Here is a 22,138-nt window from a genome sequence, read left to right as displayed (position 1 = left end):
CCCAAATAGTATGTCAGATTCCAATAAAATAAAAACCTTTCTTAACGTATGCTCTTCTCCAACCAAAGATTAAACAAACCATTATACTATATGCTATAACCAAATTTGCCCCTAACAGTAAACCAATTGTTTATAAACTACAAAATTTAACAATTACTAAATAAAAGTTACTTTTGGGACATCATGAAAATGAAAAGTTTAAATATCTTTTAAATACAAATTTCTGAGATCAAGATGGGATCATATTTTTCTCATCAGGCCAAGAGAATTTTTCCTCTACTTAGGAAAAAAATACTGTTTAAAATGTTGCATTCTAGTTTATGCATACTTCCTAATAATCAACAACATAAGTCCACTAACAGGTGAATTCTGTTCAAAATACAGAACTTCCTAAAAACCCATCTGGGAGACAATCTCCCTCTCTGCCCCACTCAGCCAGTCGCCTGTGGTACTGCATGTTTTCATGCACATTGCGAATGCCCCACTGCAAGTCACACTGAGCTACTGCTCCTCTTTAACCAAGAGTCAGAATGTCTTTATTCATCTGGGAAAAAAAAGTATAAACTGCCTCCAGACCTATGTTTTCCACTTCTTTTTCAATTCAAGGCATACTTTTAAATTTCAACACCAGTTGGGATACTTTTTAAGGAATGGGTACAGGTTGAAGGGTGAAGAAATGCCACCATAGGTAAAAGTAGATGAAAAACTGTTGTTCTAACAACACAACACTGATAGTGGAGAACAGAGAGTTTCAAAAGAATGTTTTAATATATCAGTAAATAAGAAAATAGAGGCAAAAAAGGCATTGTGCTCTTTGGCAGTTGGAGAAAGGAGCCATAGCAGGTGATCTAACTAAGCAAAAGAAAACTGACCAAATAGAATTTGGCCTAATAGGAAATTAATTACTGACCCTGTTGGTCAATAGAGGGTTAAATTTTTTTCATCAAAAATTAATATTCTCGGGGCTTCCCTGGTGGCGCAGTGGTTAAGAATCCACCTGCCAATGCAAGGGACACGGGTTCGAGCCCTGGCCTGGGAAGATCCCACATGCCACGGAGCAACTAAGCCCGCGAGCCACAACTACTGAGCCCACGTGCCACAACTACTGAAGCCTGCGCACCTAGAGCCCGTGCTCCGCAACAAGAGAAGCCACGACAGTGAGAAGCCTGCGCACCACAACGAACAGTAGCCCCCGCTCACTGCAACTAGAGAAAGCCCGCACACAGCAACGAAGACTCAACACAGCCAAAAATAAATAAATAAATTTATTTTAAAAAAAAATTAATATTCTCAACTACTACCATCAACTCCTAAGGTACTTTAAAGCATTTCCATCTAAGTTCAGGTTTTAAATGGTTTTTTACATTTCTAATTCATCTTCAGCCAACTATTCCTGTTTTTCTAGGGTTTTCATCCTATATTTTTTTTTCTCCTTATTTTCAGACTATTTTTCCAACTCTTCTATGTTTGAGATAGGGAAAAACCAGTACATACATGTATGTAAATATAATGTGAATGGTCAAGAACTGAAATGGCTAAAATGGAGGATTAGTTTGAACAACCTAAAGAGCTATAAAATCATAAAATCACCAAGTTTCCAACACTAGAAAACTTGATTTGGTAATATTCACTTTAACCAAACTGTTCTGTTGGAAAATTTCCTTTAACACAAATTTTGGCATGAAGGTCATATCTGTATAGTAATCAATAACCTTCACAAGGTATTTTAATTCAGATTTAATATATGGTGGCTGATAGACAAGGCTTCAAAAAATTTAATGTAGGAAGTTGAAAAAATAAACCAGGGACACAGACTGATCAAGGATGGGGGAAGAGCAGAGATCTTACTTTTCCTACTAATGGGTAAGGAATCCTGGGACTTAACTAATCCTGTTGCCCAACTCTAAGCAAAGGCTGCAAACTATTAGCCCTGTGAGGCCTCCAACACCAACTGGGGTGCAGCCTGTGCCACCTGAAAACTACTCCAAAGTATCATTCAGATGTCTGTGCTTCTCACCATTGCCATTACTGGCAACTGTCCAAAATAAAGTTCCTCCTGATTTTTTTCTCTGTATTTCTTTTGTTCACACCATGCCATCCTCAGGCTGTTCTCCTCCCTCCCAATCCCCTTCATTGAGGCCTGCAGAATTCCCACTAAAAAATAAAAAAATAAAAATCCACCCTTCTTTCCTGTGTGCACATGCATGGGTGCGCGCACACACACACATTTTAGCTCTTCACAAAATGCTGTCTTCATCTCTCTAGCTTAATTAAATCTTAGTCCGCCTGAAGGACAACACTTCTGAAACACTTTTTTCAAAGTTGACGATGCTCATTTTTCCACACTCCACTATTTGAGCAGAAAAGGCTACAGTCTTCTTTCAGCTCCCCACTACCACTTCCAACATCATCACTCCCGTGAAGAAGAAAATGCTTCCTGCTTTGAGGTTCATGACTTCTGGCTAGTTTATTCTTGTCCCAGCCATCTACTAAATTTCTGGTCATCTCTCACATGAAACTCAGTTTCCTGGTTCGAAAGACTTCCCCACTCTAAGCACCACCATCATCAATGTCCATGTGGATGACCTACGTAAACCCAAGAACTGAGAGGTTTGAGCTCCATTCTACTTCAACTCCCCTAGCCTTAGCCATAATTTCTGCTCCAGCTCTGAAATCCTGAATTCCAATCTCTTACTCCATGATCAAAATCTCTAATCCTTTCAGTTTCACTCCCTTTTCTTCATCTGTTCTCCAATTATAGCAAGAACATGGACAGCCTCTCCTAATCAACCCCCTTCTGGATACCTTTGCTTGCTGCACTTTTGAAGCTATTCCATCACCCACCCACTTTTTAAACAACATCCTGAATTGTTTAAAGTCCTTTTGTCCTTCTACCCTACTTACAAAACTCCAATTCTTGGATGAGTTAGTTTCTAAACTTGGATGCTAAGTATAAAATCATCAAAACAGCTCAGTGCTACTACAAATTCACGGTCTCCAACTTAGTTGGTCACTAGCACTTGCCATCAATCCTATTAAACGTTCTAGTCTGTGCTCTCTCCCATTCTCCTCAGTGGAGATTTCAAATGATCACTTCTTCCTTGAACCCTACACTTAATTTCTCTCTTACTCAGTAGTCAACTTGCATCTTTTTCAGAGAAAATTGAGACCTTCAGACCAAATGTCAACTTTTCTGTCCCTCTCCATCCACATCTATGCCAGTATCCACTTTACATTTCTTCCTATCAAGGAAGAGGTATTCCGTCCATCCAATACTAAACATTCTACTGTGCTCTGAATCCCACTCCCCCAACCTCTTCACTTCAGTTCACCCTTCCCACCCACCCATGCCCCTATTCTGTTTCTTCTGCCTCTGACTCTCCATTGGTTCTTCCCTTTGAGCAGATAAACATACAGCCAGCCCTCCACAACCACAGGCTTGCCTGTGCAGATTCAACCAACCACGGATAGAAAATATTTTAAAAATAAAGTTCCAGAAAGTTCCAAAAAGCAAAATTGAATTTGCCTCTCTGGCAACTATTCGCATAGCATTTACATTGTATTAGGTATTATAAGTAATTTAGAGATGATTTAAAGTAAATGTGAGGATATAGGTAGGTTATATGCAAATACTAAAACATTTTACTTAAGGGACTTGAGCATCCACAGATTTTGGAATGGGGAGGGGTATCCTGGAACCAAATCCCCACAGATACCGAGGGGAGACTGTACTAAAGTCTCTATGATCTTACAAACAACCCCAACAAGTAATTCTCCCTTACTCCTCATCCCTGTTTCTACCATATATATCCCTTATTTTACAACTAAGCTTCTTGAAAGAGTAATCTACAGGGTATAGCTTCATTTTATCACTTTTTTGTCTACTTTCCTCAATCTACATTTATCTGGCTTCTGCTCTATTCCTTCACCTTATACCTCTCTCCTCTCTTGGGTTCTTGAACTCACTCACCTGGTTTTTCTCTTAATTCTCTGGTCATACCTGATCAGCCTATTTCATGAACTTCTAGTCCTTTTTCTGGTCCTAGGACAGTGTGACCTAGGATTCTGTCCTTGACCCTCATATCACACTCCTCTCATTCATAACTATGGATTCACTAAAATCTTTATTTTGTGGACTCCCAAATAGATTATTCAGTCCAGACCCTGCCCCTAAACTCCAAGTCCTTATTGAACTATCAAATATCTTCATTTGAATGTTCCATAAGTATCTTAAACTTAATATGTCCAAAACTTAATGTATGAACTTTCCCTCTAAACTATCACCAATATAGCTACTCATCTGGAAATTATCCTAGAAGTCTTTTTCTTCCTCACCCTAACATGGCCAATAGGTCCTAAATAATTCTCTGATCTGGTTTTGTCCCTTTGGTCCTGAGATCCTGAATAAGGACTTTTTTATTTTTTCTAAAATTACTAAAATCTTTTCAATTTGCCCATGCTTCGCAATAACTCAGAATACTTTTTAAAATTCTAATCTCAACATCCTCCTGTTTCAAGATTGGCTTCATCATATAAAATCCAAATTGTGTCTCTTAACATACCATATGAGATCCCTTGTAATCTGACCCTTCCTTACATCTCCAGCCCTCATCTTTTGCCACTAACTCACATTCCAGACACATCCTATACTTCAGAAATTTAATCTTCATTTTTAAAGTTACATCACTTTAAAAATACCTCCGTACTTTGCACGCCCTATTACTTGGGGGTACACTATTCCCACCCTTTGTCTAACTTCTCCTTGTCCTTAAACCTCATTTCAGTGTTCCAATTCTTGAAAACATTTCCTGTTCCCAGGCTAGGTTAATGGTGCCCCCTCCTTGTGGTCCCATAGCAAAGCATATGATGCACACCTACATCATGGCACTTATCAATTGTACTGTAAATATCTTATCTCCCCCTCAAGCTTATGAGCTCCTTGAAGGCAAGGGAGCTGTCTTTCATCTCTACATACCTAGTGATTAGAACATGAATACTAATGTCTACTGAATTAATGATACATTAGTTACAGTTTCTAAATTACTTACCTTACACTAATTTATGTAGCAATGACAATATATTTATAGTGCTTTATTTACAGTTTACAAACTGCTTTCACATACATAACGCTATGATTCTCAGAGACATCTTGTGAGTTCAGTAGGGCAAGTTTTATCTCAATTGCACAAATAGGATAACAGGTTCAGATAAGTTAATGGCTCTCTCAAGGTGTTTCAACTAGTAAGGGGTAGAGCCATGATTGAAGCTGAGTTCTTCAGAATGCTACTCCAGTACTATCTGTCTTATATCAACACAGTGACAATGCTCTTCTGACTAAAAGAGTCATCAAAACTCTCCTCTTCACCAAGAACGTTATAACCCATTCAGATGCCACGGGTAGAAGCATGCTCTAAAGAAAGATTCAGCAGATCCTACAACACTGTCTTCAAAATTTCCAGGTATCCCTTGGATTCCTTTTAATTTGTGGTGGTTCTTTGAACACAATAACCTTCCCTCAAAAACTGGTTCCCCTTCCTGGCTTATTTTTGTTATGGTATCATCATTCTCTGTTACTCTGACTTAAAATTTTGGTGTCATTGTTCTCTTTCTGGACTCCAAGTCCTACTGATTCTTCAAATTCTCTTTTTTTTTTTTTTAACACCTCCATTGCTGCAATGTTAGTTCAAGTTCTTATTACTTTGTGTACGAGAAAACTCTAACTAAAATCTCTACTTTTCCTCCCCTTTTTTGTACAAAGCATAGGTAGATAAATCTACCCAAAAATTTGGGGTGGTTTCTTAAGGACTAAAGAATAAAGGGAACAAAAGCCTGAAACTTATTTTCAAAGTCTTTCTTAACCATTCCCAGTATCTTCCATGTCACTCCAATCTCTTCTGCCAATGCTCAATCACTAAAGCAAAATTAGTCAGATTACTGTTTTCTCAAAAAGGTTTGCTCTTCCACCTGTTTCATTCCCACACCCAGTCACTGATCCAATATATCTACTTTCTAATATTACTCAGAATTTGTGTCATATCTGGTTTTCCTCTTTCTCTTAATTCATGCTGTGGTCATTCTGCACTTGGACTACTCCATTAATCTTCTGACATCCTGATTTAAGCCTCTCCCATTTTAATATTTCATTCTACACAATATCACGTTAGCTTTCAAAAACCAAAATACTGGGTCATTCCTTTACTTTAAAACCTTCAATAATAATAATGGTGATGGCTACCATTAGTTGAGTACTTACCATGTGTCAGGCCAGGCACTGTGGTACAAATTTTACATGAATTGTCTCTATTAATCCTTCAAAAATCCCATATTATTAACTCTATTTTGCAGATGAGAAAATTGAGGGTTGGTGATATTAAGTATCTTGTCCTCAGTGAAAAGGTTAAAGTAGAACTAGGTTCAAACCCAGGCAGTCTGACTCCAGAGGCTTAATCATCCAGTGTTCTTAATCATCCAGAGGCTATACTGCTTAGCTTAAGTTTCAGATCCTCAACTTGGTATACAAAAAATCCTTTCCAACTTCATCTCCTGTTTGCCAAGAACTTTACACAATACTGTCACACATTTCAAGCTTTTTTCAAACTCCATGCCTTTCTGCTGCTGTTTTCTCTACCAGAAAATATTTTCTCTATCCCAGCCCTACCTTATATCTGGAGAAATTCTACTCATCCTTTAAGGCTCCCCTCAAAACATAATCCTTTCAGTAAAGTTTCCCTCCAATTAAGACAGTTAATTCCTTTTTTACAGCTCCAACAGCACTTTGTACCTAACTCATTATATTATTTATTTGCAATAATGTCTCCCCCACCAGACTGCCTCCAAGAGAATCTATCTTACTTAATTCAATTCTGTATCCCTAATGCCTAGTATTATGTCTGGTACAAAGCACATACTCGATAAATGTTGCACAAATAAATGGTCCCAATCTTTTGCTTATTTGAATCTTTCCCATCCTTCAAGGCCTCTTTCCTCCTATACAAACCCTTGCTACACCACTCCAGTCCAGAGTGATCACTACCTCCTTTGAACTCAGCTTGCTGGGTCTACCACTTATCTGGCAATTATTAATCACACCCAGCCTTATGACGTAAATGATTAACTTTTCATGAGTACTTATTTCCCCAAGGACCAAGACTGTATTTTATCTTTCACACTTCTGTTGTTTCCCTACAGTTTTTAGCTATACAGCAGGCATTAAATAAATATTTGCTATTTGATTACTTTGAATTTCCAAAATAAATTTTACATACCATACAAGGATGCCAATTAGCTTTAGCTTATTTCACCTCTGTGTATAAATAAACATTTTTATAATGAAATGAAGTCATATGATTGGCACTAAAACACACATCATCTAATAAATCAAAATTCTTTCACCAAACTTTTCCTTATAACTCTTGCCAATTCATTCAATAGTTCCGAACCTAAAGCTTTTGCCTCACTACTGAGCAGCTGTATTTCCTCCTTGGCATTTTCCTTCTAAGATGACTTGTTGCCAGTGTTCTCTTTCCTTCTCACGCACGCGCTCTCCCTCTCTCTCTCTCTCTCTCTCTCACACACACACACACACACACACACACACACAATATTCTCTGTTCCTCTGCTTTCTCTAGGACACATGGCACTGAAGATTTATTTTAGTATGCTAAACAGTTTAATGAAGGTGGAAAGAAAAAGAAAAATCATTTTCAAGAGTTATTTTTTTTAGATAGGTAAGTCCACAAAATAGCTTTTGTAAACAAAAATTAAAATTCAAGTTGCTTTAAAATATAATGAAATAGAACTAGTAAAAAACACTGAAGTAGTTATGTGACCCCAAGACCTATGTGGGTCATCTAAAAATCTGTAATGAAAATAAGCAATCCTAACAAAGCTAAGGTACTGGAAAACACGTTAGCCTCAGATTTATAAGCAGGGCAGCTGGCAAGAGAACCTAAATGAATCATAAGGCTGCCCATCAGATATATAATAGCTAAAAAACTAACAACACACACTCTTTAGTATTTTGGTTCAATCTGAAAGTCTGATAATTTAAGAGATAAGGATAATATAACCTATGAAATAAAGAAAACATGTTGAATGCAAAAGAGAGTCACATTGTGGGTGCTAAAATGAACATATACACAATATAGACAATGCATTCTAAACGATAAAGGTGAATTTTTGTATCAGAAGTAATAGATTTAATAATCTCAAGGGATAATCTAGTTTTACAAATCTGGGACCCCATCTATACAGCAAAAAGTACATTTTAAAAGTATCTGGAAAGAAAAGGAAGTACCTGAACAACTCAGGTCAAGCAAATTTCCAGGCGAGGAGGGAAAGCAATATACATAAATTCAGGGTTTTATACTTAAATTACACACACCAATTTTGCTGATGTGGCAATAAGGCATTCATGCCAATACAATTAGCTGTTTTTCCTAGTTTGTTTCTATTTTCTTATTTTCCACTTCCTATCTTAGCTAAAGATAGAAAAATGCTTAACAGAAGATTGTCAAGAGGGCATACTATCTCACCTAAACCACTTGGGCTACACCAACTTTCAAACAGAATTTGACCAGAGCCAGCAGCTGGAGCAGGCTCAGAACTGAACTGCTTTAACTAACCAGGAAACCTAATCACCCATAATCAGGGATATGGAATTACCACTAATAATTTCAGTGAATAGATAATTTATACATGAATCACCTATAGTATTCCAAGATCTCAAACTTCACATGATGTGAATTTCAGGCATTTGATATTAAACACAGAAAGACCTATTTCCCCTTCAAAACCTATGTGACCATAAAATATAGGCCTCCTGACTAGAAGTATAAGAGTATAAAATTTAGAGACAACAAGGAAAAGTTTCAGGGAGTAAAAGACTACTTGTATTCAACGTCAATGATGGTCTCCATAACATTACTACTATGAAATGGTACTGATGCAAAACTAGCACATACTGGACTTAAAAGAAAACTGGATTTTTAACAAGTTAAATCTAAGTTCAACTAGCACTGTGGTCATATATCTTCAGGAAACTGGTGTTCTCTGTCATCAAATGCAACATTAGAGTACAATTATTGACTGAGAAGGACAAGAAAAGCTTGAAGATGAAATCTAAAAGGAGATTTCTGTACGAAAGGTAAGTTTCCCAGTAACTTCCAAGGAAGCCAGAGACTCCATGAGCAGCGCAAACCAGTCTGCTGCACACTATATCTAAAGCGTGTGATCCATATCAGTCATTCCAACTACCTAACAAATTCCATGAAAAAATGAAAGTTGTCTTGAAGAATATACTACGAAGCACATGAGATCTTATATCCATGAGCTCTACTAAACTATAATTTTCTATACCAACAAACTCCTATTTACCTAAATCAAATGACTTTTATTTCATACCAATAAACTGCAAACATGACTGTGTCTTGCATTCAAAACTCACCCCTAAGGAATATGCCTTATGTCTGGAATCTTATTTTTACTGTATTAAAGCAGTACAAGGGAAATATTACCACATATATGACAAGAAACAAGAAGATTCACAAGCATAAAGAGAGCATAAACTCACTGTTCAGCAATGTGACTGGTTGTCCCATCTAACAGTAGGGTGAAAAGTACCCAGGGAAATTAACAGACAGCACAAGTATACTGTCAGCAAATTAACAGGCAGCCCATGTCTCCTATTCCCACCCCCACAGAACTTCAGGATTTCACGATAGGATGAATGCCTGAACTACCAATCTTTTTTCTTTCTCTTTTTTAAAAGATTTCTCAGGACAAGGATTCCATAAACTCTTTCTTAAGTTCATTCCAATAACTGGCCTGAACAGATATACTATTAAGTTTTTTAAATTATCTTCATAGCCTAGATACAAATTAGTGTTATTATTAAAGGAGACTCGAATTGACAAATTAAAATTAAAAAAACACAAAGGAAAAGTTTTTCTTGTTTTTAAATATTTTAATGGAAACATGTCTAGTCAGATTTCCAAAACTGGGCTAACAGTGTTTACATTGTGCCAGCATACTTAAGAAGCTGAATGAAATAAATAAATAAAATAAATAAAAGAAGTATCTATCTTTCAAAAGTAAATGTGATACAATAAGGAAACCTTTATTCTAAAATGATTTCAATTTATTGACCAAGCTACAGGATAAAGAAAAAGCATTTCAAATTGTGCTTTTCACCTCCGCAGCAGTGCTTGAAGTTGATGGGCTCTCCCAGAGAGCGTGGAAATCTTAAGCAACTCTAAATTAGCCCTCAATTTCTCTATTTTAAATTAATCTGCTGACCTATGGTCGTTAAACAACCATAAATTCTGCACTAGCTGAGAAATATTTAATTTTTTCTTCTAGGGGGAGTGTGTGGGTGTCTGCCTGCAACGGAGGGCTAACCCCTCTTGGCCTTTGACCAAAGAGTGGTGACGGTTTTCTACGTAAATGCTTCCTATCCCTGAAGCTTTTTTCTCTTTTATGCTGTCTTTTTTCCATCTATTCTGCACTTAAAGCCGGGGCCCCCAAATTCTGGCTCGTCCCTTCACCCTTGTCCGATCCCACACAGTTCCCCCAACTTCCGCGCGGGGTGACACCTGAGGGCCAAGCGCGAACCCCTGCGGCTGGCGCTAACTAGGCGCGAATAGGGCAGACGGCTGTCACTGGGGAGCAGACGTGGGCCAAAGCCGAAGTGATTTCTGACTGCTCATCGCCCGGCCCCGCGTGGCTGAAGGTCTCCGAGCCCCTCGGTCCGCCCCGGCAAGCCAGGCGTGCAGCTGTCGCGGTGCAGGAAGCTAATCGCGGCCTCTGGGCCGCTTTTGACAGACCGGGCAGGAAAAGAAAGGGGCTCACTGAGACTAGTAGCCTCACCCCTTCGGATAGGAGACCCCGAGAGCGAAACCCCCGCCACGGCCTGAAGGCAAGCGAGACACCTCGGAGCCGCCGCCACCGACTCAGCCCAGCCCAGCAGGGGCCCGCCCAGGGGCCACTCCCCAAGGGAGGCAGCCAGTCATTCGCCCGCCCTTCCGGGCCCGCTCCGGAGGGGACGGTCTCCCGCCCGCCCTCACACAGCTACCTCCTCAGGCCAGGCCCTCAGGGCTTCGTCCACCTCTCACCTTTGACGACTCGGTCAGCCCCGGGAGGAGGCGGCGGGGGCGGGGGTGGGGGCGGTGCAGCCCGGGCCGGCTCCGGGGCGGCCATGCTGGGCCCGGGGCTCGGCTAGGCGCTGGCCCGGGCGGGGTTGGGGGCGGGGGCGGCGGCTACCAGAGCCAAGCGGCGGCGCCGCCGGGGAACATGGCGGACCCTCTTTCCCTACAGAGGGGCTAAGACCGGCATGCACCGCGCGTGCGGGGGCGGGGGCGGAGCAGGCTCTAGGGACTTGGGCAAAATTACTAAGGCTAGGAGAGAAACGGGACGAGCCAAGGGATCAGGTGAAAATTCTGGGCAGGCAAAAACAAAAGAGAGTGAGAAGAGACGGCTGTCTGCATCTAGTTGCTGCGGTGAATGAGTGCTAGGGAACACGACACCGGCTTTTATGGAGCTCCCAGTAAGATGGGGAGACTTGATCAAACCTAAGAATCTCCTACTAATAGAGAAAAAATATATAACAATTTGCCTACCAAATCCGGGTACTTTGGTTGGTAACTGACAGGAGAAATAGAGGAAGCAGTCTAGATTCTAGAGCAAAGCAACAGTTCAGAATGGAGTCTGAGAGAGAATCTGACTGACCCTTGTGTTTAGAGCCTGGAACTGTCAAGAGTCTGGAGGCACAGAGTAACAATGCAGGTAGAGCAGACTAGGCTCCAAGGGTTAAGAATCAAAACAGGTAAGAGGAAAGGAAGGGATGACACCAAGAGATGTTCAAAGAGTACAGAATTCACCTGAAAAGGACACAGCCTCCCTCTCGATTCATTCAGAAAACAGAGATTCCGAAGGCAGAGGAGTAAGTAGGGAATTGGAAATTAGTTCCTCATAAGAAATACCTCACAGGGTATTTCTCTGCATATACAGAAATGTGGGCCCAGGTTTTCTATGGAAACTTTATAGAGACGGACATTCATGGGGAACGGAGTAGTGGTACAAGAACTGACTGTTCGGGACTTCCCTGGTGGCACAATGGTTAAGAATCTGCCTGCCAATGCAGGGGACACGGGTTCGAGCCTTGGTCCGGGAAGATCCCACGTGCTGTGGAGCAACTAAGCCCGCGTGCCGCAACTACTGAGCCTGCGCTCTAGAACCCGCGTGCCGCAACTACTGAAGCCCACGCACCTAGAGCCTGTGCTCCACAACAAGAGAAGCCACTGCAATGAGAAGCCCGCGCACCACAACAAAGAGTAGCCCCCCGCTCGCCGCAACTAGAGTAAGACCGTGCGCAGCAGCGAAGACGCAGTGCAGCCAAAAATAATTAATTTTTTTAAAAAAACTGACTGTTCAATCAATAATTATTAGAAGAAGAGTGTGTGTATGACACCAGGAGAGGTAATGGATCATGAACAGAGACCAGCATATCCACTAAGATCTATATATCTTGATGGCATAGGATTCAAGTAGCATAGGGTGAGAAATGCCTGCCCATCCTCCTGCTCAATACTACATGTGCTCAGAATCTGTTCATAATAGATGGTGATAATTAGATAAGCAGTTGTTCAAAGGTCTCAAAGAGCACCTTTCTACCTCTTCATTTCGTCAATCTCAGTGATTGTGAGAGCTGGGGTAAAAGAGAAGAGAAATGCCCAGTGAGTATTCTTTGCAAAGGGAACTCACAGAATAGTTTTTAGAGGGAGGTGAATTTGGGAGTGAGGCAGGGGTGAAAATGGATCTTTCTGGCATGGAAGTGCAATAATTCCACAGGGGAAGGGGAGGGGCAGCCATGGGAAGAGAGCAAGGAAAGGATACGAGGCACATCACAAACTTGTAGAGGGAGGGCACCAAGAGTACCTAGACCAGGAGTGAGTTTGTAAGAGGAGTTTGAATCCCCAGAAAATCTCCCTAACGAGGGAAGGAGAAAGTGTGTAATGTGTTGAGTGCCTCTTGGCAGGAAAGGGATAGAAAATATACTAGCGGCAATAATAACAAGGAAAGTCACTCCATATTAGGACCCATTGATTCCTACCTTGAATATATACCCTTCAACTATCCTTCAATTCCTCTTTGGCTCCTCACTTTCACTCAGTCAAAAGCCATATACAGAGCCCCAGGCCACTGAGAATTGGTATTTCTTGCTTCTCCAGGCTTCCCCACCCCAGTACAAAAGAGCAAGAGTATACAAAAGGGATTAAATAGACAATTAAGTGACAAGGAATTAAATAGAACTATCTTATAGATTTATTAATGAAAAATACTTTACAAAAACAGTATGTTTGGCCCTAAAATAGTTCAGCTGACTCTCAGGGTTTACAATGGCGACTGAGTGAGTGGCAGTAATGGCTCTGCTGCTGAGGACAGGAGGGTATGTTAGTGTGCCTGACTCCATCCGTTCAGAAGAGCAATTGTTATGTTGGCAGCCTCGCATTCTAGGCCAAAAGTCTGAGGGCAGAGGGACAATCTGGGCAGGTGGGTTAGCCTGAATGATGTGGTCAAGACCGAGACTACAGGGCTACATGTCCCTCCAAGGATGGGGGATTGGGAAGACAGAAGGTCAGGTAATAGGGACAGGTGGATAAAACAAACAAGTTGGTAATATAATAGGGAACAGAATACGAGGGCTCAGGTGGAGGTGGGGGCATAGAGTATTCAGGAATAAAATGGTGACCCTAAGATCCTAAGGAATGGCTAGTGTCCAGAGTAATATGGATTCATCTTTAAGGTGGGTCAAATAAAGCCCTAAACAGCAGCTGCTTCCTTTTGCTAGGTGAATGGAAATTGGAATTTCAAATATTCCCTCTCAAAGAGCCAGGTCTCTTTAGCAGTTCCTGGCACCCCTAGGAGAAGGTGCCAACTCTATGTTGAGATGAGACTAGCACAGCCCCAGCACGGATTCAGGGTACCAACTCTGCTGCAGTACAGTTTAACAGAGAAAGCTGTGGCTCCAGGAGAGGAAAGGGGTGACCTTTACCACCTGCTGTGTTGCAGGGCTCTAGCCCTGATCTGCTCTCTTCCAGGGGCATCTGCTAGAACAAACAGAAACTCCTCTCTCCCTGTCTTCCTGTGCCCAGATTGCAGGGTATAACTGCTTTGCCTCCAGTCATCATCTGGGGGCATATCCACCCTTCGAGGACCAGGGGCTCGAAACCCTGGAACAGGACCTGAATTCCAAGCTGACCTCAGGGGTACACGAAGACTGCTTGGCGGTAGGGACACAGGGTAAACAATGGGAGGGTGGGAGGGTGAATGGAAAAGATCCTCCCAGGGCTGTGCATGAGGAACCTGAAGGCCCTGGTGTCTCTCTGGTAGTGTGGCAGTGTGGGTTAGCTGAGGCTTGCACCCTGGAGTAGTCAGGAATCTGGCGCCAATATGCTGGTTGGTCTCTGACCATGCTCCCCGGGAGGCGTCTGTTCTGGAACGATGGGGGAGACTCCGGTAGTTCAAAGTCCTTCCTGTGTGCTGGACCGCTTCGGAAGTTTCACCCCTGTCACACATAGCCAGAAACTGCTGGACACTCCTCGAAGTTCCTGGGAAGAGAAAAGAAACCCAACGATTGAGCATCTTCAGTAAAACCATTCTCCTTTCCAGAGGACCATTTCTGGCTGTTCCTTCCAACTCCCCACCTCTCCAAGAACATACACATAAGGGAAAGAAGGAACCTAGCTTTGCTTTTAATCTCATTTTTTTAAATTCTTAATAAACATTAAAATCAAGTCTCTTACCTCCAACCTGTGCAAATGAAACAGTCTCCTGGAGGTTGCCATACTTCTATCTCACTGCACTATAATCCTTCCTCCAAAAGACAGACAGACACACACACACACACACACACACACAGTCACACACAAATGGCTCTCTAATATTGCAAATGTATGTTCTCACTGTGACAACTTTACTCCTTAGAGCCACCACTCCAAAGCATCACTCAGTTTTTCTTAACATGGTACCTTCACTGAAATTAAGCTGTGTCTGCTTACATTCTTGCTCATTCTCCAAGATCTCTGCTTTTGTTTGCACCACTCCCACATACATAATGTGGAATGCCTTTTCTATACATTGATTCCCCTTTACCTAAAAGAAACAAAATAACTAATTTTCCAAAAATCACTTCTAAACAATATTTTTCATTCTTTATTTTAAAATTCCATCAACACCTGTACTATACTTACACATATGTATATCTGACTATTGAAACTCTGAGCTCTTTGAGAGCAGAGAGCTGCCTTCTTTCTCCCCTGTATTCACTGTAGCATTTGGTGCAGAACAAGTTGCAACAAATGCTGCCTGACTAATCAGATGCCCCTAATAACTGTCAAAGGAGGCTGGCTAGCTGGCTGTTCCACTGAGTAACATGCAGTCCATTTATCCAGAAGGCCTGCATATCCAAAGCTCCCTAAAATTTGGACACAAATATCAACAATACTACTCTATCTTCTGTTCTAAGAATGACAACCATCCCTTGCCCTGGGGATTTACATATCCACAGACCGGTTTCTCAGCCTCGGCACTACTGATATGTTGGGCTGACAATTCTTTGTTTTGGGGGTGGGATGGAGTGTGCAAGGAAACTGCTTGTGCATTGCTGGATGTTTAGCAGCATCCCTGGCCCCTCTACCCACAAGATGCCAGTAGCACCTCCCCTTTCCCGTTGAGAATCACTGCCTTAAACTGTAGATTCGGCCCATAAGGAGGAAAAGGAACAAATCTAGCTGTGGAGGGTCAAAGAAAGCCAAAAGGATACTGTCCACCTTCCCCAGGATTGTCTGGGTCTCTATACATGGCATGGATATTCCAAGGATCTTTCCAAGTCTCCCATTCACTCCTCATCCTCCTAGATCAGGGGTCCCCAACCCCTGAGCCATGGTCCGCTATCGGTCCATGGCCTGTTACGAACCAGGCCACACAGCAGGAGGTGAGCAGCAGGAGAGCAAGCGAAGCTTCATCAGTATTTACAGCCACTCCCCATCACTCGCATTACCGCTGGAGCTCTGCCTCCTGTCAGCATTATGGCGAGTTGTATAATTATTTCATTATATATTACAATGTAATAGTAATTCAAGTAAAATGCACAATAAATGTAATGCGCTTGAATCATCCCTAAACCATCCCCCCCACCCCTCCCATCTGTGGAAAAATTGTCTTCCACAAAACTGGTCCCTGGTGCCAAAAAGGTTGGGGACCGCTGTCCTAGACCATCGCTCAACTGAGACTCGGGATAGAAGGAGAGAACACTAGCTGATAGAGATGACACTTCCTGTTTTGGGGGATCCTAAAGACTGGGTATTAACTCCCCTTGGTCACTTAAAAGCATATCCTATCATGACTGAAGCAATTCATTTTCATGGGTAGTTAGATTCTGGGAGCTCTGGTCTAGACCATGTTGCCCAAGAAATGATTCAATCATAATTCATCTAGATCAATGCTTCATCTTTAAAGCAGTAATTCATATCCCTTTACAACCCCACCTGTGACCCCTCTTCCCCCACCCCCCAACAGGTGTACTGATTTGATTCTTCCAAGTCCCTGGAAATGTACCACATTCCAGCACATAATAGTAGATAGGGGGGAGAGTTACCTGGGGGTCTATGGGGCTCCCCTGCCACGCTGGGCATCAAGACATCTGGGGACAGGAACTGTGGTTGGGATGGGTAGAGTTGGGGACCAAGGAGAAACACAGGAGGGTCATGGATGACAGGGAGGGAAGAGGAGCTGGAACAACGGTGCCCGGTTTCCAAAGGCTTTTTCCTCGCGTTTGATGAATCCTTATAATGAGACAAGACAAAAAAACATAGAGATGAGGATTAACACACAGCAGGATATGGTTGGGTAAACAGTGAGGAAAGCAGGGGGAGATGGAAGGAACTAGAGTACAAGCATTCCTTAATCTAGAGAGGGATCCAATTTACTTGTCACTCTCCCTATCAGCCCCTCTAGGAAACATCCTGACCACTATGAACTGGAGACACCAAACTACAGATTCTCTTCCCTTAATCTATCTTCCTCATAACCCTCACCTTCCCAAACCTAACATCAAGGTCTTTAGCAAACTCCTTAATGCTAATAGTAGAATTAGAGAGATTGTGATAGAAATTTAAAAATAGAGAAGAGGGGAATTCCCTGGTGGTCCAGGACTATGCCCTTTCACTGCCAAGGGTGCGGGTTCAATCCCTGGTCAGGGAACGAAGATCCCACAAGCTGTGCAGCATGGCCAAAAAAAAAAAAAAAAGTAACAAAAGCCTCTAAAAAAATACATAATTAAAAATTTAAAAATTAAGAAATTAAAAATAGAGAAGAAATGAGAGAAATTCAGAAAGCCTGAGAGATTGAAAAAGAAAATTCTACACTCTCTCTAAATATTGGGAACTAATATATATCTCACTAAATGTACAATCAAAAACTCTCTATTCCATCTTTCCCATTACTGCTACACTCCACAGTCTCCACTTTGGTGCTGCCTGTCAAGTTTGTACCCATTGATGCTTATGACCTGCTCTATACTCCATTCAACATTCGCTTCTGTGGCAAAATCTCAGAAATATCCCCTTTAACATATGAAACACTAATATGTCCAAAATTGAACCAATATTCTTCCAAACTCCTCCTCCTGGTACCATATTTTCTTGTCACCTAGACTCAAATGTTGACACTGCCCTTGATTTTGCACTTTTCTTCCACAATTCCATTAGTTGCCTATGCCATGTAATGTCATTTCTACCTATATAGGTTTTATATTTAAACTCAATTGGACCACTGCAGCAGCCTCCAATTTAGTCTTCCTATCTCCAGCCCACTACCTCCTTAGTGTGGCCTGCAAGTTCCTATGTGATAGGGCAATGCTGATCTTTCTCACTTTATCTCCTACCATTCCTGTGCCTTTTACACTCTAACCTTCTTAACGTTCCTCAAACACACCAAGCTCATTCCACCTCAGGGCCTTTACACTCTGCGTTTCTGTTACCGGGAATGTTCTTCCCGTGGCTTACACCTTCATGTCACTGAGGTCTCTGATCAAATGTTACTTTCTTAGAGCTGATTTCCCTCACTACTCTATCAAAAATAGCCCTGAGAATAACCACTATTACCTCTTTACTCCTTATCCTCTTCCTTTGTTTTATTCTTCTTTATCACACATTGTCTGGGGTTTACTTGTTTATTGTCTTTCTCTCCTAGTAGAATACATTTCTTTTCACTCCAGTATCCCCAGCACCTTGAACAGCTCCTGGAACATTACAGGCACTTAATAAATAATATATTAAATAAAATAATCTATATGCCAGTATATCTTATTTCCTTTACTAGATTGTAAGATATTTTGTGTTGTTCCATCAGTGTGTGCTCATAGCACCTAACAACAGCATGGCACATGGTAGGCATTTACCATATAGCATAAGGACCAGGTGCTAGTCTTCTCGGCATGTGACACAGCCATAGAAGAAAGAGACACCACTCTTCACTGGTTTCCCTTCTATCTCTCTGGTCTCTTTTACCAAGTCTCCTTTTGGGGTTCTTCAGAAGAACCACCTTAAATCTGATACTCTTCAGGGATATGTCCTGGTTCCTCTCCTCTTTTTGTAATACTCTTTTCCTCTTTTTAGTGGCTATGATTCTTGAATCTCAATTTCAAGTTTATATGTCTCACAACCAAAGGCCTACCAGATACCTATCTCCACTCAAGTTTAATATATCCAAAATTGCAGATATCTCTCCCCCCAAATATATTCCTGCTTCTCCTCCCTCAGATATTATCATTATCAACCCACAATTCCTAGATATTATCCTTGATTCTCCTTTCCCCATATCCAGGCAAGTAGGTACCAAACACATTAATTTTTACTTCCTAATTGGCTCTCCAGTATGTCCACTTCTATCCTCCCAAACTCCTTACTGTGGTTCATGATATGACCCTTGTTTATAGTCTTTCCAGTCTCACTTGTCAATACTCTCCATCCTTCCCTCACCAGACTCTAATCATGCCATACCAATGAGCTTCTTTTAACTCAGTTAATGTCTGCTTCAGGTGCCTTTATCTGCTACATTCTTTTTACTTCCTGCAGGAAGATTTCCCTGATTCTTCAAGCCTGGTTTAGATGTCCCCTCTATTATGCTTCCATAGCATTAAATCCTATCATATTATATTACAATTGTTTATTTATCTGTCTCCCCCAGTAGGCTGTAAAGTCATGAGAGCAGGGACTGTATCTAGATCACTCACCACCATTTCCCCAGCATCCGGCACAATACCTAGAACATAAGCTCAAACAGCATTTGTTTAAAAGAATGAATCGGGACTTCCCTGGCGGTCCAGTGGTTTAGACTTCGCCTTCCAGTGCAGGGGTTGCGGGTTCGATCCCTGGCAGGGAGCTAAGATCCCACATGCCTCGCGACCAAAAAACCAAAACATAAAACAGAAGCAATTTTGTAACAAATTCAATAAAGACTTTAAAAAAATGGTCCACATCAAAAAAAAAAAAAAAGAACGAATCAATGAATAAATGAATGATACAGAAGTCAGGACAAAGGAAGCCAACTCTCCTAGGAAAATAACAATTCGCCATTAAAGGTATATGAGAACAAATATTGGGAAGAAAAGACCACCTTTTCCAAAAAGAATGTTCAGAGCTCTTTAGAAACTTATGAGCAATAAACTGGAAAAAATGACTACCTCTAGGGAAAGAAGCTGGATCTGAAGAACTGGTGGAAGAGACAGTTTTCTTTTTGTACCTTTTTATTTTTATGTCACATATTTAAGACCTGTTTTTTAGTATTTATCAAACTGACCTGGTGAGCATGCTTCAATGTACTGGTGCTTTGTATCCTGACCCCTACTGTAATAAAAATTCAACTTGCCTTGGGCAAGTGTGTGAAATTCTCAAGAGGCACGTTTTAGAAACCCAACCACTGAACCTATTTGAGTTTGCTGATCTCTGCTGACTTGGGTGTCCCTGTCCCTTTCACATACAGATTACTGCATTAATCCCATATGAAAAGCCCCAAGGATGAGGATTTTAAATCATTTTCCTTCTCTTGCTAATGTACATGCTTCATTTCAGCTTGAAAGCACACTGGACCCCACTCAGTCAGGTACTAGGATGGAGAAGAAAAGGCAAAAAAATACTCCATCCCATCTCTTCTCTTCTTCCTTTGATTAGTACAGTGGGTGCTGACCCAGTCAGCAGCAGTGGCTTCTCCGAGACTCCTCTTGAGGCTGCTAGTACTCTTCTCATCCTGGGGAAGCCTATAATACACCTTCCAGAACTGCTACAGAGAAGGGACATTCTTCTAGGCTCCAAGTAAATGCGTGTCAAGAAAATAATGACTATGTGTCCTCATTTTTGCTGAGTGCACATGGCTTTCCCCCAGATTACAACCTTCAGTTTCTCCTGCCCCTTCACCTGCAGTATATTTTTACCTAGCAAGAGAAAGAGGATGCTCTGAATAGATAGACCCTGATTCTACTTACAAAACTGTGGGAAGAGACTGGGACCTCCTCCCTCTCTGAGACAACGGTGCCACTGAGACTGTGTGAGATGTGCCGAAAGTTCTCTGCACCATACTGATCATCCTCCCCACACTCCCTGCTGGGGCCTCGGCAAGATGCAGCCTTCGAACACACAGACACACACAGGCAGACACATAACACCAGACCTGTGGTTTTCCCACAGACCCTGTCCCGAGGGATATGGGAGAGAATAGGGTAAGACTCACTAGTAGATATCTGAATTAGATGTATTTAAAAGGTAGTGGCCATGTGGCAATCTCCTCTCACTCAAAAGAAGCCCAATCTGGGACGAAGTGAGAGAGCAGCACTGACATATATACACTACCAAATGCAAAATAGATAGCTAGTGGGAAGCAGCCGCATAGCACAGGGAGATCAGCTCCGTGCTTTGTGATCACCTAGAGGGGTGGGATAGGGAGGGTGGGAGGGAGATGCAAGAGGGAGGAGATATGGGGATATATGTATATGTAGAGCTGATTCACTGTTATACAGCAGAAACTAACACAACATTGTAAAGCAATTATACTCCAATAAAGATGTTAAAAAAAAGAAAAAAAAAAAAAAAGGAGAAGAAGCCCAATCATAGACCTTCTTCTCTTCCAATAGCCCCACATTACCATGCTGCTGCTTTACCACCAACCCTACCACTCATATCTCTCCATAATTCTCTCCCAACACATCACCCCATGCCCAAAACTTTAGCACCTGAGGTGGCTACCTGAGAAGTAGACACTGTATTGGCTTCATGGAGACTGTGCTCCATTTCTGCTGTCGGGGTCTTTGAGAGATCAAGGCCAGGGGCTGAGCGCAACCTCCTCCCTACACCATCTGTAGAGCCTGAGGAGGAAAACATAATACAAGTTGAAGCCATCTCTTCTCCTGGAGTCTAAACTCAGCCTGGCAGCACAAAACTCAGGAATTCTTGTTTCATTAAATAACAAATATGCATCTCTGAATCCACTGGAGGATGGGCTCCTGGAATGTAGAAACAGGAGTTTCAGAATATGGATAGCTTCCTATAAGGCCATAAGGATCTCAGAACACAGGCCTTGAAGAACCTTGTTGAGAAAGGGCTCTGTGGACAGATAGCTGAATAGTAAATATAATCAGCTTTGCTTCTGTCAGCCTTGGGCCCAAGACTTATAATACATACAGAGGAAATTATCTGATATAGTGATTCTCTAGAGCGTCTGTGATGACAAAGGAACTATTATCTCCAGTCTGGTTAGGAATTGAAAATTATCATAGTAATCACATATTAAACCGCCTCATTCTACAAAGCAGGAAAATGAGTTCCAGGATCTGACAAGTAGTAAGAAGTTTAACCAGGATTAAAACTCAAAGTCTCTGCATTTACACTTCCAGTTATATACTATGAGCAGGAGCTCTTCAGCAACATTTTGTATGTGCAGTGCTCTTTTATTGCCCCCATTAGCTTCTCTCTTTTCTTCACTTAAGTTCTAAACAAATTCTAAATGTTTATCTCCTCCTCAAAATCTTGCAAGACTATTAAGAGATGAGGTGCTCCAAGCTGGATATGTGACTCCCAAGGGGCTCGCC

The 22,138-nt window shown here is 41.7% G+C and overlaps 2 protein-coding genes across 22 annotated transcripts in view; both read right to left on the bottom strand.

Moving 5' to 3' along the window:
- Positions 1-11,332, bottom strand: part of PPP3CB (protein phosphatase 3 catalytic subunit beta) — a 47,442-nt gene extending 36,110 nt beyond the window's left edge. For 6 of the 10 annotated variants that reach the window (XM_059899337.1, XM_059899342.1, XM_059899338.1 and 3 more), the window contains exon 1: positions 11,112-11,331. In XM_059899337.1, coding sequence (XP_059755320.1) covers positions 11,112-11,196 — 85 coding nt within the window. In that variant the 5' untranslated portion in view covers positions 11,197-11,331. Of the gene's footprint in view, positions 1-11,111 lie in introns of all 10 variants that reach the window. The other 4 variants (XM_059899345.1, XM_059899346.1, XM_059899340.1 and 1 more) reach the window with 2 other exon arrangements.
- A 1,965-nt stretch (positions 11,333-13,297) lies between these two features.
- The window catches only part of USP54 (ubiquitin specific peptidase 54), a 152,223-nt gene continuing 143,382 nt past the window's right edge, over positions 13,298-22,138 (bottom strand). For 8 of the 12 annotated variants that reach the window (XM_059900127.1, XM_059900134.1, XM_059900133.1 and 5 more), the window contains 4 exons: positions 21,297-21,415; positions 20,540-20,680; positions 16,655-16,841; positions 13,298-14,606 (listed from right to left, as the gene is read on the bottom strand). In XM_059900127.1, coding sequence (XP_059756110.1) covers positions 14,047-14,606; positions 16,655-16,841; positions 20,540-20,680; positions 21,297-21,415 — 1,007 coding nt within the window. In that variant the 3' untranslated portion in view covers positions 13,298-14,046. Of the gene's footprint in view, positions 14,607-16,654; positions 16,842-18,161; positions 18,299-20,539; positions 20,681-21,296; positions 21,416-22,138 lie in introns of those variants that run through there. The other 4 variants (XM_059900132.1, XM_059900135.1, XR_009497993.1 and 1 more) reach the window with 3 other exon arrangements.

The sequence above is a fragment of the Balaenoptera ricei genome, chromosome 16, assembly GCF_028023285.1.
Source record: "Balaenoptera ricei isolate mBalRic1 chromosome 16, mBalRic1.hap2, whole genome shotgun sequence".
In the NCBI taxonomy this organism is placed as follows: Eukaryota; Metazoa; Chordata; class Mammalia; order Artiodactyla; family Balaenopteridae; genus Balaenoptera; species Balaenoptera ricei.
Note: the sequence above shows the minus strand (reverse complement) of the source record. Positions and strands in the feature narration are given on the sequence as shown.